The sequence below is a fragment of the Vidua macroura genome, chromosome 5 (genome assembly GCF_024509145.1).
Source record: "Vidua macroura isolate BioBank_ID:100142 chromosome 5, ASM2450914v1, whole genome shotgun sequence".
NCBI classification, from domain to species: Eukaryota; Metazoa; Chordata; class Aves; order Passeriformes; family Viduidae; genus Vidua; species Vidua macroura.
Genome location: NC_071575.1, coordinates 34,133,595 through 34,150,140, shown reverse-complemented (window position 1 = coordinate 34,150,140; position 16,546 = coordinate 34,133,595). Strand labels below are relative to the sequence as shown.

The window sequence follows — 16,546 nt, the reverse complement described above, 5'->3', positions numbered from 1 at the left end:
TTTCCCTGGATTTAAGAGTCATGACCTAAATGCAATAAATTCCTGTTGTTGGGGATCATGCAGTGCAGACCCAGACACAGTTTCCTTAGTGGTTTCCACTGTCAACAGGCAGCTTTGGGAAGAATAAACAAGATCACTTGTGAACTATATTCTGAATATCTCCACAATAAAGTCTGAAATAAAGAACCTGAAGGGGTGTTCTGGGTCAAGTTCACAGGTTAAGCAAAGGTATTATGACATATAATGTCTTTTATACCAGCTTCATCCTGAAAACAGTTTTGGGTTTTCACCGTGTCTTTGTCTAAGAAAGATGCCATTTCTTCATAACTCAAGACCTTCTTTTGATGAATGATCTATCTTTATTCATGGTACCCTACAATCATTTATTCCTTCATCATTATTTTTGGCTTAAAACATTTCTTTCATCTTCACCTGTTCATTCCATCTTCCTGTCTCTCCAAGAAAATCTATGAAGTCAGTCATAGTCCCTCTCAAATCAGTTTCCCCCAGAAATAAGAAAACTTAATTAGTCTTTTCAGACAGAAAATGTTACTTCCTCTTTCCTCTAGCAGTGTTTTTCATAATCTCTTCCAATTTGAGGTTGACTCTCAATCACTACTGAGCCAAAACTCAGATAAAAAAGGTCCAAACCACCCCTTAGTCTAACTGCATTAATATTTACCTACTTCCAACAGAAGTCTCTTACATAACACATTTCATAATGGTACTTTCCATTTTTAACATCTACCTCCCACTGGCTACCATTGTAAACCACATATTATCCCTCTTTACTACTGCTATCTAAAAGGTCATTAATTTTTTTATTACCTGCTAGATATAAGGCCCTCACCCTTGTACCATGCACTACCATGCTACCTCTGTTACTCTTGTTCTTGTGTATTACAATACTCCCTTAGTTAAAAATTTGACTCAATTTTGTGTCATCCGAAATTTCCACTAGCATGCTTCTTCTTATGCTCAAATCAATAAAAACTCATCTCAAAATACATTAACTACTACTACTGTCCTTCCATCCTGTCAGTCTACTCTAAGTGAAAAATTTTCCTCTCTCTCTTTTATTACTTACCTTATTAATTATTATATTGCTTTTCCTTACACACCTCCCATTTACTAGTAATTTAAATGCAGTGACTTCAAAAGATATCATTTTAGGGATACTGTAGTTCCCCAATTTGAAAAGTCTGGTACCAAAGAGTCATGTTGAGTTACTCTGTATAAATATAACTTTGATAAGCCCTTGTCATATTTTTAAGTTAGCTTTTTGACATATCATTAGATTTTCCTCCAAAACAAGATTAAAGTATTCCCTGTTATTTTATTCAGACTAGCTGATCTGTAATTGTCTGCTCACTTTTCCCCTCCTCCCTTAAACATAGCTGTTCAGTTACACACAGATATTCATAAAGTTAAAACTGCCAATCTAATGGAAATAAAATTTATTTCAATGATAGCACTTAGCATGACAACTATATTTTTGTAAGTCAGATTTGAAAGACATAGTTAATTGTACATTGTTCTGTTGCAGTGCAGACGAGTATAAAAACTTAAAGACATTTACAGTCACTGGCTGCAGCCTTAACAGCTGTAACAGCATTAACTAATAACCCAAGCTTCCTATTTAATGTTATTTATGATTTCCTATTTCCCATCAGACAAGATTTTTCAACGGGTGAGTTTTCATGCAAGCTCTTTTTGTTCAGGTTATATTTATTGCAAGTGTAATGATTTTTCCAGAACATATTTTTCACTCTAAGCATTTAAAAAGACAATAAGCAAAAACAGTGCCCTAACAAAAATGCTTTGGAATATAACTGTGACAATACACAGTTTCTACACATAAAGAAATATGCATTTCTATGTAAATACTAAGAAATAATTGAATTTTGAAAACCACTCGAGGGATCAAGAACTAAAAGAATAAATTCTGATAAAGCAAGACTCACTAGATGTCACATTGTAACAAAATGATAATTATCATATAGATATTTATATTTATATATTCTCCTCCTAAACTGAGTAAAGAGAGAATTTTTCCTCTCCACTAGGTAATAAGTCCTAGGTAATATTTTGTCAGAAGGCTGTAACAGGCAGTTAGCAAGGCAAGTTTGCCATTCTTAAAACCATAAACCAAAAAACTGTAAAAGTACTTTGTAAAATATCTCAAGTCCAGGATTGAAGTTAAATAGTATACCAGTGATATGAAAATCACATGCTTGAAAGATTCTATTACTAGAATGTTATATTACTAAGCCAGTGTTCTTTACTTATAAGAACAGATTTCTACAGAATTTAATTACTTACATGAAGATCGAGATTAACATACTTCATGGACATAAAACCTGATTCTGCTTTAAGGTGTAAGCAGTGTGTCACACAGTTTCTCTTATGGGAAACCTACCTCTCTTAGATATAAAGACGAATGCTATCTGAAACACATTTTTAATGGTACATGGTAGACCAAAGCATTCACCTGACAAATCAATTGCTTTTAGGAGGTGTATAGCTATCATTCAAAACTATGTAACACAATATAATTTTATTCTTTATTTCCTACTAGAAGAAATAAAAAATAAAATACTATTGTGATCTATTCCCTTAGATTTTATTTCTTTTAGGCTCTGTATGACATTTATGCTGAATATTATTTTCCTTAGCTAGCCTCCAGTATTTTAGCAGAAGTTCTGCATATGCAAGACACAGAAACATTAGGGCTTAGACACCTGCTAGTGCTCAACAAAAATACCTCACTATGGGCTCAGTGGAGAGTGCCTCTGCACACTGAGCAGCATACTGAATGGGACTTCACAGACACCGAGCATCCTCTCTTCTTTGGATTTTCAGCAGTAAATCTTTGAATAAAGGATTTATGCTGTCTTTCACTTACTCTTTTCCACTCTTCTATGTAGAGACCTGTAAAAAGAAGCTCAGCTGCCCACAAATAAAGAGAAAAAAGGAAACAACCTTGATTTTACAGTATATCAAGATCATTGCTACTCCTTTTTATTTGTCCCAAAACAGCTGCAGGCATTCTTATTGTCTGGAGCTACTGCTCAAGTTGCTAATGCTGTTCTTCAAATTATTACAGTCTCTCTCTCTCTCTCTCTCTCATTTAGTCTTATCCTAAGATATTTCAAAAACCTACTCAGGTTAGCCCTTGAACAACTGCTGTTCCCTATTCCAGAGGGTGCTATTTTTTTCTTTTACCCTTAATAATTTTCTTACTCATTTCATTCATCCTTATTATCTCTTTATTCCAACCACACACTGTCCTAATTCCTCCCTAGGCACTCACAGTCACATTCCCTAGTAAGGGACAGCTGAGAGACACAAAGAAAAAAAACAAGGAGAAAACGTAAACTTTGAATCATGGTATCTTTCCAACCTCTGCCCACATATGCACACTGAAGATCTTTTTTTGCTTTTAATTCTAGTATATTAAAAACAATTATATTGACATATAATATCACATTAGTATTTTAACTGAAGTCGTTCAGAAGTTCCTAAAAAAGACTAGGGTAACTTCAGATAATGAGATTTATATAAATATTTAAACTTAATTTAATTAAAATATTAAGGTATCAGTTGTTTTTGTGAGTCTGTGTAGTACCTTATTTAACCTACATTAGTTAGTTTTGTTTGTTACTTATTAGAAGTCTCTAGAAAACATCCTCATTCTTTTTGCTTTATTTCTACCACTAGATCTTTTTTTTAAATGATCCCTCACCTGTTGTAAATGCTAGAGCAACAGCCAAAAGAACCAGTAGCTACAGCCCTTCATCTTGCTCTCCTTCAAGTCAACAGCATTACTCCTACTCTTAAATATGAAAAGAGGTCCCATAGAGGTCAAACAGGTACTATTAATTCAATAGGAGTTCTGCAGCTGACATCAATGGGAGCAAAATTTGGACCTCAAGGAATACATACTGATTAGGGTTAAAGTAGGTGGTATTAAGTAAAAAATTAGTGAACCTAAAAAAAAAAAAAAAAAATCTTTGTTAGCTACATACCTGAGGCAGTGCTGAGTTCAGCTGTCGCTGGAGGGAATCTCTGTCGTAGATGACATCCTGTAGGCGTTGCTGTGCAAGTGACAAGCTTTCCTGTGTCTCCCGAAGGGTATCAAGGAGACGGTCCCTTTCATCCAGCATGTTCACCATCAGCTGCTCAAAATGAGAATCCGAGTCCGAGCCACTGCTTTGGGACCCCCGTTGACTCATCGGGGTGTCCTCATTTATCGTTGGCATCACTTCACACATCATTTCTTTAAAATAAACACAAACCAAGAAACAGCTCTTCAGTAGTGAAAACATTTGAGGATGTTTCATAAGAGGAATAAACTCTGTCACATGGACACAGTAGATTATTGCATTGTTCCCATTTTTAAACTTGTGTGCAATGTTAATCAGATGATCAACAGAGAGGGATTAAATACAGTGACTAATTCCACAGAGCAAAGACTTTGAATGTGTTTCCCAAAACTAAAGAAGATGGCTGGAAGAGATGGAGGGTTAAAGAATATTTTAAATTAATAGTTTTGGAAATAATGCTCTCTTAAAATAACAGAAAATACTTCCTCTGCAATTGTAGTCTCCCTTATTGTTTCTTTTCTCCATTCTCTTACTTAATTTCATTGTTGGATTGTTGGTATTTATGTCAATAGCTGCCACTAATTTGCCAGATTTCGTCTTCCTCTAGGCAATTCTACAGTACAGCTCAGGCTAACCATTGATCCAGTATCATGCTGCCTTAACAATGCCAGGTTAATCTATTTTTCTATCTAGTTATTCCCATCCTCAGGGGAAGTTATTCTCCAGTGAGCTTGTTCAGTAAGAGGTCAAGAACTAGAAACTCTGCTAATTTCATCCCTGTGATGTCTTGTGCAAATTGAATTACCAGGAACAGAATCGCTGTTGTTTGTTTCTTAAATCTGTCCTGAGCAGAGCAAATAACATCACCTAGTCCCATGCTTCAGCTACAAAGCTTCTTACATAAATCTCAAACCCTCACTTTGTATACAGGAAGAAGCTTTAGGAATCCTTGGGAGAGCTTGCTGATGTTGACTGCTTTGTCCACTGTCCACAGGTACATTGGGATGCGGGATGCCAGCCAGGGGAGCCTGTCTTGCCTCCAGGAACCTCTCATAACATCGTGTAAGTACACTGCACTCAGCAAGGGGCCATCGCCAGTCTCAACTCAGCTCCCACCTGTGGCTAACCAGTTTGGGATGGTCAAGTTCACAGTGAGTAAAGGGATAATTAAAAAATTCCACGGCCATCTGTCCACTTGCTCAGTTCAATCATAACTTTTTGGTATGCACCAGGGGGCCAGAGACCATGGTCTCTGCATGCCCATTCTCTAAGACCAAAGTTAATAATCTGGATTGTCACCAAACCCTTCCTGCTTCACAATCATCAACATCTCACGGGTCACACTTCTTGTCCCCAGGGATTCTCATCAGTGAAGATTCATCATTCAAGAAATTACTTCCAATGTGCTACACATGCAGATCAGGTTTCTGGTGTGAAGGGCACAGCATTTGCTACCCCTGCACACAGGCTGTGGCAGAGTGAGAGTGGTACAATTTTGTGGTAATGCTGGTGAGTGTGTGAGAATAGGTAGGGAAAGCTCTGTGTGGACAGCTGTTGCTACCTCTGCACTCCGCATTCACACTAGATAGGAAATCTCTTGAAGTCATTATGGGGATGTGGGAAGCCATACATGTAAGCGGTTGTGGGGTAATAAGGGAATCCATGAGTTGAATGCTCATGGCACTATTATCACATCTTGTCCCTCTCAGCTGTTGAGTTCAGGGAAGGCAGAGGGCTATGCATTGTTCTTACTTTGAATCCCTGGACTGCATTGTTCTGACAGCACAAGTAATAAACTTGGGCTATGACTAAGATAGCAGAGAAGGCAGGGAATGGGTGGGCAGTTCCTGGTGTAGGCAGTTGCTATTTAGAAGTTTTCTCCCACAGCTCACAGCCCCAGAAGAAACTTTAAAAGGTACAGGAGTTCTTGCAGTCAGCCTGGTGATGTACATCGCTTTCTGGAAGTTCAGAGATCAATGCCATTATTCCATTGGAACCAGATGCATCCTCTCCCTGCCCCCCGCCCCCCGCCCCCGAAAGGGAAGAGAAATGCAGTAAAGCAGTCTGTTAACCTGAGCCAGATAGAAATGCAGGTAAGGTGTGACAGAAAGGGATACTTCGACTCTTGCAACAGTGAGGAGCAGGAGATATGGGAATCCTGGATCATGACCTCACACAGACTGTTTGTGGGTGTCCATGAGGATCCCAAACAACTCTGAAGGAAACCTGGCTTCTTCAGAGTGCTCCTGGATCACCAAGCCACAAAACAAGGAACAAAATCTCAAGCAACTGCAGGTTTGCTGTGGGACTTCCAAAGAAAAATTTGTTACAGCCTTTCATTAAAGACCTAGTATGCTATGCTGTTTGATTTACTATGATTTGTGTCTTCTTGCCTTTAGAAAAGCATTTTTGTTTTCCTTTTTGAAAACTTTCTTGGCATTTATCACTCTTACATGTGCCAACATGGGATGCTTTCAATGTCCTGAGGCAGCCACCATTTAACAATGTTCCCAAGCACATGCTGAAAAATAGAGGTACTTCCCCAGGGCCTTATTACACCTTTTACGAATTTCCTGCTTGATAGCAGGAAGGAATCAAAATACTGAGAATAGTTGAAGAATTTTTAAATGAAGAAAGAAAAAAAAGGAAAAAACGGAAAGAAGGCTTATCATGACGGACTGCAACAAAAGCTAGGGCAGGTAAATCAGAAGAACTTCACAGAAACAGAGGAGGAGTGTCAGCAAACAGACCAATCACAGTCCAGTAGTATAAAAGTGGAAGCTGAGAACAAATAGAAGGACACACATGCATTTGGATCTTTAAATAGGGAGTGAATTATGTCACAGAGTTACAAGAGTCCTTGACATTTCATGATGGTGTGTGCATGTATTAGTCAACCTTTGGCTAACCACAGGATGATGTGGTTCACACACAGGGTCAGGAGATTTAAATGTAAGAGTCAGCTCCCAGCTTCGTCATCCCTGAAAGGACTTTAGTTTGCATACACCAGAAGCACGTAGACAACCAAGACAACACATGCAGACAGAAACAACTGAGGGATTCATGCTAAAACATAAAATAAAAATAGTATTGCTATGATCAGTTTGGTCTGGTTGCTGATGTGGTGATATCCTGAGTAACTTGAATTATATTTTAAAAATTTCTAGTAGGGAAAGAGGGCCATTTCTGATTTTCCTTCTGTGTAATTTGAATTTTAAACCTAAATTTGGTGATTAAAAACCTCCATTACCCCAACAATTTTTAGTCTAGTTTCATAATATAATCAGCTGAAGTATTTCATACAATGAAATTAGAAGGAATCACTCTACCTACATACTCTTCCCCACTTATCACAGACCATAAATCTGTGTTAAGCTGAAGTATATTTTATACAGGAAGAATCTCAATCATTAAACACTGAAAGTGATCTCTCTAATAAATTAACCAGAATAAGACATTCTTTCTGTGAAAAATATATGCCTTTTTCAATTGTATTTCTAGGGGAGACACAGCCACATTCAATGCTGCAGTTCTAAAAGGCTCAAAATAAGGCTATTGGCAGGCCCACTTCTATTACACTTCAGAACTACCATGCCACACATACTTTTGAAGCTAATCTGTCAATTTACATAACTTTTGAAAAACTCAGATATCTTTCCCTATATATACATGAATCAAATTCCATATACACCGGACAGCTGCATCCTGGACTTAATGATATATGTACAGCTCAACAGATCCATGCATACATAGCAAGTATTCGTTTCAGGTACTCAGTTCTTACTAAACATGAAGATATCAGTTCTACTCAGAATTGAACTGAACAAGATTAATAAAGGACTGGCATTAAGCTTCCTTTTTGTTCACCATTCTTACTGCTCCAAAAACTGGATAGGTTCAGAGAACTTGGTTTTTTAAACCATAGCTGCTAGATAGACCAAGCACATTCATAAACCGACAGCTGGATATTCCATGTTTTCTAACTATTTTTATCAGCCTGTCATATGATTGATGGAATATAATCATACGCCCAGGAATGGCCCCAAAAGATCAAAGATTGGAATGAAGACTCCCAGCCCTCCACTCTTTTGAATTGGTTTTATACAGCATAATAGGCTGCTAGTTTCTCATTCAACTCTGAATGCACACTAAAATCAGATGCATAAACATCTTCAAGCCTGTGCATGTATTTTAACCTCTCCACTTGATCTGTACATGCCAGCTCCTATGTTCAGACATTTGTTATCCCAGTATAGTACCACTTTCCCTAATCTATACATTCCTATCAACTCCTGCAACGTAATTACAGTTACATTTCTTTGATCAGTCCTACTAGTGAGAAAGAATTCAGAGCTGACAGTGAAAAAACAGGGAGAATAAGCGAAGACAATCAGCAATGTACATGAAGCATTAGAATCCCATCTCTGAAGTTTAAAACAAACCTTGAATTGCATTGTCACAACTCTAAATTACAAACTAATTTCTCTTATAAATTTCAGGTCATGTGAAAAAATCTAAATGTGACAAAATTGGAGTGCATAAATATCTGCCTTAAATTTCTGAAAATTGCACTTAACACTGAATCTTTTTATTTTCCAGACCTGCAGTGAGTAGACTCATCTTATTTTGCACTTGGCCCAGCACTGGGTAAGGGGTTGTCATAGATGACTTCCAAAGGTCCTTTCCACACAAAATAATTCCATGGGATAGGATTCAAACAAATCAACCACCAAACAAATCCAAGAATTCAAAAACACAGACTTTGCTTCTTTTCAAAGGAATGATGAATGAGTAAATGAACATTGAATTGAGTAAACTCAGGTATCTGTACCCAGCCATAAGGAGGCACCTTTGAGTAAATTCTGAGTAAATTCCCACTGAAGGATTTTACTAAGGATTTCTTTACCAAGATTTGATACCTCAAATCCTACTTGGTTATACCAGTGGTGCCTAACCATGCATCTGGCAAGCTACTGCAGCTCATTGTGTCACCAGAGAACTGCAGGCTTTTGCCCCAGAAAACTGCAGAGAAGAAGGTAGGGGAGGAATGGAAGTAGAGGGTGAACAGGTAATTAAGACCTGAATTGACCAACTGGTCATCAGGAGAAAGTGAGTTACAGGCCAGGTAATTACAGCAACCCACTAGTGAGTGGACAGCCACCTTGCTCTATTAGGACATGACAGAATCACTGGATACTCAAGGTTGCAAGGAACCTCTGGAGATCATCTACTCCAACCTGAAGGCATGTTGAGTGGAACACAGGTAGCGAAGATTAAACACTGAGGGAGCTAGAATTTCTTTCCAGTGGGTGTTAAGAACTACAAGTGGCAGATTAAACACCTCTGGCCCATATTTTCAAGACCACAGAAGTCCATGATAACTGAATAAGCTCTCCTGTACATCATTCTGTGGAACACTTCCCACGCAGCCAGGATTGCAAAGAAGAGGAAGGAGAGGAGAGAAAGGAGAGAAAGGAGAAAGTGGCATATTCTTCAACTTAAAGAGCTGACATTAATAGCTGAATGCGCACTATATACCTCTTCATTCAAAGGAAGAGAAGGAAAGCTTGTGTTCTTTGCCAGAAAAAGGCTGACTTGCTCTGTAGTAGTACAACTTAACTAAAGTTATGCTTGACTGATCTAAGCCAACAAAAGTAAGACTTTTCAAATGTGTTTCTCTTTCTTTAAATAGAAAAATAAAAGCTCCATTGATACTTAATACTTCTATAGTACAAAGTTTATCACTTTACCCAGTATCCTGAATGTAAGTAAAGCAATCCCTCAATGAAAGATGCATTAAGTCACCAGCATTTTACTGTTAATATATAATCATTGTTCCTTAGATCCATCCTGAGCCACAGAGCAGACATTACAATTCCCTTGGTCAGGGTGCCTCCACAGCATCCAAAACTTGCAAGGACTGCAACATAACAGTGAACTTGCGTAGCATCTGCAACTATCCCAAACCCCCAGAGAGGTTCTGAAGGGGGAGCAGGATACTGGCAAATTCCTGCTTCCCTTGAAATTCATGTAGCACATAAACACTCCCTAGAAATAGACTTTTAGATAATGTAATAACTTTAGAACTCTTCTAATTTGAAACAAAACCTAGACTCTTATTTTAGCAGTAGTTCTGGACCTGAGTGCTCAGGCATCACAGCCATACACAATGGCAGCTGGAGAAGCAGTACACTGAAGTTCTCAAAACACATTACCTTTCTTGTCCATCATGTACTGCACCATCTACTACAAAGCCTTTTCCAGGCTGACTGGTTCCTAGTTCAGTGTTTTCTCCAATTATTTGCATGGAATCTAATCCAGCAAATGCTTGAATTCATGGAAATTCTATCATGCACTTCGATGGGTTTGGATCAGTACAGACAGTTGAAAAAGTCACTAACATAGACAAGCCATCAGTCTTCTGTCATTTTACTCCCTCCAAACAAAGGCATAAGGATCATAAATGCCTGTTATGCGATACCAGGGAGCATGCTGGATGTTATGTGACCACGCCTACTACATTACCAGAAGTCATGAACACACCCCTCAAAACACACAACACTTAAGTGGCAAAAAGCAGCAACTGTTTAAAGTAATGTGTCCTACTAGAGGGGAAAGAATGTGGTTCCCTGTCAATACATTAATATTTTTCAGACTGTATGCAAAAATGTCATAGCAAATCTATAGTGTTAGAGACTCTTGATGTCTCCATCAAGAGTGAACTCTGTATTAGCTCAATTAGGAATTCTGCAGCTCAGTTTAAACATTCAGCTAAGGGGAATGGACAAAAATTCCAACACAGAGCACTGGATACTGCCATTCTTGGTTAAGAGTTATATAAAGATTGTTTTCAGGAGGGACTCCATTAAGAAATTAATTGATAGCAACTCTCTTATATTAACTTCTCTGTGATTATGATCATGTATGGACCAGGTATCAAAGTGTGTCCTCAATACTGACTTTCTCTAAAACTACTTGAAATTTCTGTGGTATGTATCCTATAGAGGTGGAAAATGAAAAAGTTATCTTCCTTCTTCTCACTGGACCCCACCCTATTTGGCATCTTCTGTTATCTCAATTGCCCAAGAGTCTTGGAATTATTTATTTAAGTGAATATTGTAACAAACACCTCTGCAATCTCATTTAGCCTGAAAATTATTTACCAGATGGAGTTCTTTCACTTGGGAAGCTCTGGGAATAAGAAGACACAAAGCTACTTGGCTTCTGCCTCACAAGGACTCTTAGACAAGCATTCATTTTGCTCACCTTGAAGGCCACCACCTTAGATGTGAATCTAATTTTAGTCCCTCACCTTTCTATCCATAACTGGCTTTAAAAGCTTGTTTTCTGTTTACTCTGATGTTTGATTTGCATGTCACAGTTGAGGAGTCATTTCAAGTTACTTGCAATTTTCCTGTAGGAAAAAGAAGTAGAAATCTATCTACCATACATTCTAGCCTGTCTTCAGTGACATCAGCTTAAAAACTCATTTTATTGGATCGTTCCGAGTATTTTGCATTTACAAGCTATTTTTTCCAAATCGTTAAATACAGTGACTGATAAAACCAGATCTTACTGCAGTTATGTTTCTTCAGATGTCCTCAGCAGGATCACTCTTAGGCAGCACAGTGTAATTCCAATAAGGAAAATCCTTCCTATTGTCTGAGTTGCATTACATGCATATTCCTCCTCCTAGTTAACTCCTTACCTGCCAGTCTCCACTAAACTATGATATCACCTTTAACAGGAGCATCGTGCACTCCTTCCACGCAGGAGGGATGGTCAACACAGTACCTTAGAAAAAGGACTCATTCCAACCATCTGTTCTTTATGTCATCCCTCTCACCTCCTACCTCCCTTAACCACAAAAAAAAAAAAAAAAAAAAAAAAAAAAAAAAAAAAAGTTGATTTCATATTTTTTTACTCTGAAATCCCCCAACTCCCATTATAGAAATGCATTTAAATACCACACAAGTGCCACAGCAAGAGGCAGACAGCTAGATTTTGCATTTGCATCTCATCCCCTGAGGGTACCGGGGCTGCGGAAGGAATATCTAACTCAGAAATAGAAGGTTCAGTACCTAGTATCTTTTATTTCGGCGTCTGTTATTTCACTTGATCAATAACAACCGCAGTCTCCACCGGCTTCGAGCGGGGACTCACACAGCCGAGCACTCCTGGACCATCTTCTTAGAAATGGTGACACAGGCGTTGCTCCGAGGAACCCCAAGCCCCCGCACCCGTCCTCCGGCAAGTCTCGCTTGGCACCTCAACATTTTCTTCGGTCACTTCGTCAGCCGCGAAGAGGAGAAGCATCCATGGGAAAAATGGTATATTACAAATTTTGCTTTGAGAAGCAGAGCTCGGTTCAGACCATTGTCGGGAGCAGGAGGGGGGGAGCGGCTCTTAAAGCTCCAGCAGCCCTTTTCGAGCAACAGCATCTTTGCAGCCGGAGGCAAAAGATCACAGAGGGAGGGGGCAGGGCGAAAGCATCTTTCTTTTATTTATTATCTTTTGCTAAACTTAACTGGGCGATATCTGGCTTTCCTGGTTCTTCGATACATCTTAGGCTAATTATGTCTCTGTGCGTGACTGAAGTCCACACGCACGCACGACTGCCTGCATGATCAAAAAGCAAACGCGGTTTTCTGCTTTACAGAGAGAAATCCTCTGCCCAGGGCTCGTCGCTGCCTGGCTGGCACATCGCTGCCTGGCTGGCACCGTGCAAAGCCCGCTGTCAGCCGTACGGAGAGGGAGCCGGGAGCCGGAGCGGGGGAGCCCCGGGCGGCCGTCACCCACGGCACGTGGCCGCGCCCCGGGCACCGCTGCCAGCCCCGCATCGCTCGGGGACACCGGCATCGAGACTGGCACGGCACCGCTACGCTACTACATCCTGTAATTTAAGGAGCTCAGGCAAACGCCACAACATCTCTTCTAACCGTAGAGCGTAATAAAACGTTTCATCTGCGGTAATATGACCCTGAGAAAGCAGGGATAAAACCTGCCATAATCTCAGTAATCCGGGCGTGTAATTATTATCAGACATTGGGGAACGCCGGGCGCGGACAGGCGCCCTGTGCCCGGGTCCGGAGCCTGGCCGGGGCCGGAGGCCGGGGGTGGAGGCGGAGGGAGCGGCGCGGCGCTGCCGGGCTGGGCGCGCTCCTCGGCGCGGGGACTTTCCCTGGAGCCGCTGCAGTGGTTTTCAGTTCTTAAATAAATTCTGAAGTAATCGCGTCTGGCTCCTCTGCCTCACGCACGCGGCTCCCCAGATGCTGCCGCCGCTGCTTCGCGGCTCGCTCAGTGTTAATTCCCTCACGCCCACTCCTTAGAAAAAGAAAAAAGAAAATAAAAAGGGGACAGCAGGGCGTGACCTGGATGTTCAGCGGCGCTGCCTCCAGCCCGTACAATTCCTCTGCCCACGGCCGTGCGGCCCCCGGGCGGCTCGGAGAGGCTGGACGGGCTGCAGCATCCGAGCCCCCCAGCGCCGCCTCCGCCCGGCGCGGCGGGGGCTACTGCCGCCTCCAGGGCTGCCCCCGCGCCTCCCGGCGTGCCCCGCACAACCCGGCAGCACCGACACTGGCGGCCCGAGGCGGGCGGGAAAAGAGGGGTGGCGAGCTGGGACAGTGGTGGGTGTCCGTGGAACCGGGCGTTGTGAATGAACGAGTACCAGCCGCCGTTTTCAGAGCCGGCTTGAGGATGTTTCTTAAGACCAGTTTGAGGATGTGCATGTATCAACTACTCAAACTTCGTTCTTGCAAAAAAGTATTTCACTATTTGTTTACATTTCATCCGTGAAGGATTGACTGTGTTGGTTCAGAAGCATGAAGTCTCTTCATGTGCTGTGGAAATGTGCTGGAGAGAGGAGGGAGCCACAGCCAGCAGCATGCTGAAACTCAGTGATGCTTGTGCTCAGTGATGCTTGCTGCTGGACGGCTTCACAGGAGGTGTGACACCGTATTGTGGGAAATACAAATGCACGGAGTATGCGCATGCACTGTAAGGCATATAGCTGAGAAGAGTTGTCAACCTGGACGTTTCAAATCCAAGTGCAAAGAAAATACTGGTGCCATGCCAGTGTGTGTTGCCAGAGCTTGGCCTTTCAGTGCAATGCATAGGTGAAAAGAGAAAAAAAGAACTCTTCCTCTCCACCTGTGCCACTATTCCAAGTGGTTTTTTGTCAATTCTCTTGATCATTCAGATCATTATCTTGACTTAATTATCAGCATTCAAACCATTAGAGCAGTTGCACTGTAGCTGAGGGCAAGAGCCATCATCTATGAGATTCTTCTACCACATGACTATCACAAATTTGAGCTTTGAGTTAGGCAAGTAAGGAAAAAGTAAGAGACTCAAAAGCAATCACTGAGAGCAATCATGCTCAGGAGGCACTACCCAGGCTGGCTGCTAGGCTGGTATGAACAGCCTCAAAGGAGGACATATCTGATGGGGTTTTTTACATTATTTGTTTAAAAGTTTTCTTTCCCTTTCTTTGAAATTAAAGATCAGAGTTTGCAGCTTCAAACTCTCTAGAACTCACCACTGTTACTTTTTATGACACATCTGTATGCATGGAAGTATTACTCTTTTCTAAATATTGATAAAGAGGGGTGTTTCTGATGACATCCTGCCTTTTCCCCCTTTCAAACAACATTTTCCTGCATAAAGTGTTTGCCAGACATGTGAGAGATCTGTCCCTGTTCACCCAAGGTGACTGTTTTCAGTACTCACCTTGGAAAATATTCCAGTCCCTGTTCCATGTACTGGAGGAGGCAATTATTTGCAAGATGTATAGCAGACAGATCTTCTTCACAGTCATTTGATTTACAAACATTTGTAGAATAGTTTTGGAAGTCTACTGGCCCCTCAGCTCCTCATGCCCATCCTCCCTACTGACTCTCAATCATTAAAGCAAAAACCCAGCACAGACAGATTATTATTGCTATTCAAGGTATCTGCATTGCTACCTGTACTAGTTGCTTGCTGCTCTTATCTTCTCCGTTGCAGATTCACAGATGAGTAAGTGGCTGCAGTACTGTGTGTCACAGCACTGAGGTTACTGCAGAGTGCAGGAGCTGCCAATTAGCACCTGTGCTTTGTGGCACCAATTTAAACAGAAGCCTACTTCTCATCAAGCATGTGGGGGTTTGAGGTCAATAAGATGGAAGAAGAAGGGAAAACTAAAGAATGGGAAGTGAAGAACTATGAAAAAGCCACAAAAACTGGGATGGAGAAAGATATTTGGGCTTGGTAATAATAAAGGAATTCTCCTACAGAAAGGGACATCTTTTCGTAAAACCTAACTAAGTGGAGGATTTTGATCAAGAGCATATGAGAATAATAATACATTCCATGGAAACTTTAGTAGTGAAAGGTATTTAGCGTACTATTTAATTACGAGCTTAAAAAACCTTTGAATGGAATTTGACCATTAGATCTCCAAAACACAGTTTTGCTTATCTAAGCTTCAAGCATTATATTAATTCTATTATCTATTATTTATATCTATTCTATTACTCCTAATAATTCCATTAATTACCCCAGAAGTATGAACCTGTTGCTCTGGGAGGTTCTGTATTTGTGTATATATGTACTGGCATCAGGTGCTTGAGTAACTGGAACTTAGAGTTGATAAAGTAAGTGGGTAAACACAAAGAGTACAGTGAGACTGTATTCTTTGTTACCTTAAAAAGTCCTCAAAAAAGTCCTCAAAAAAGTCCTCCTTACCATTTGCCAGGTTACTTTTAGAAAAATATATTGAATCTTATGTCAGAAGGACACATCTGAAAGCTGTCTTCCCTCTGTCAGTGTTGCCATGGGGCTTTCTCATTTGCTGTCTCCAACAAAGATGAAGTGGAGAATAATGAAATCCTTTGCTATGAACAGGATAAAAGAGGACACCACCATGCTCAAGGAATAACTGATCATATGGGGAGGTGAAGATCAACTTGAAAAAGATTTGCTTTTACTTTGAAAACATACAGTGCAAACTGAGAAACAAGTAATGGTGGCAAACTTATGTGATTCAGTCAACACAGTAAGTGGAAAGTGATTCCTGAATCATACCTAAATCATACTAATGTTGCACCATTTCAATTTTTAACGCCTTTTAATAGGTAGCATGTTGAAGGCCTGAATAAGGTTTCTATATTTAAATGGAGAAGGGAAGATACGTCTTGGAAATGTTACATAGGAAGAAAAGAAAAACCAAAACAAAAATGCAGCAATGTTTAGAGCTAGTCTTCCCTTGATAAAGAAACTATTAGAGACTAAGAGAGAAGCACAAAAATAAAGTTCAGCAGATCTTGGCCAAGACTGGGAAAAATGTAATATTGTGTGAATAAATTACATTCCAATGTAATTTGAGTTAGAATTTGAGTGGTACTTTACAATTACATTTATGCTTATTTCCCAGAGGTTCTCTGCATATTATCATGGTTTTA

At 40.3% G+C, this 16,546-nt stretch overlaps 1 protein-coding gene across 1 annotated transcript in view; it reads right to left on the bottom strand.

The window, feature by feature from the left end:
* The window catches only part of PPFIA2 (PTPRF interacting protein alpha 2), a 309,903-nt gene extending 297,476 nt beyond the window's left edge, over nt 1-12,427 (bottom strand). Inside the window, exons 1-2 of the mRNA XM_053977182.1 lie at nt 12,188-12,427; nt 4,029-4,279 (exon numbers count right to left, since the gene is read on the bottom strand). Of these exons, the coding sequence (XP_053833157.1) occupies nt 4,029-4,277 (249 nt within the window). The 5' untranslated portion in view covers nt 4,278-4,279; nt 12,188-12,427. The remainder of the gene's footprint in view (nt 1-4,028; nt 4,280-12,187) is intronic.
* Between the last annotated feature and the right edge of the window lie 4,119 nt (nt 12,428-16,546).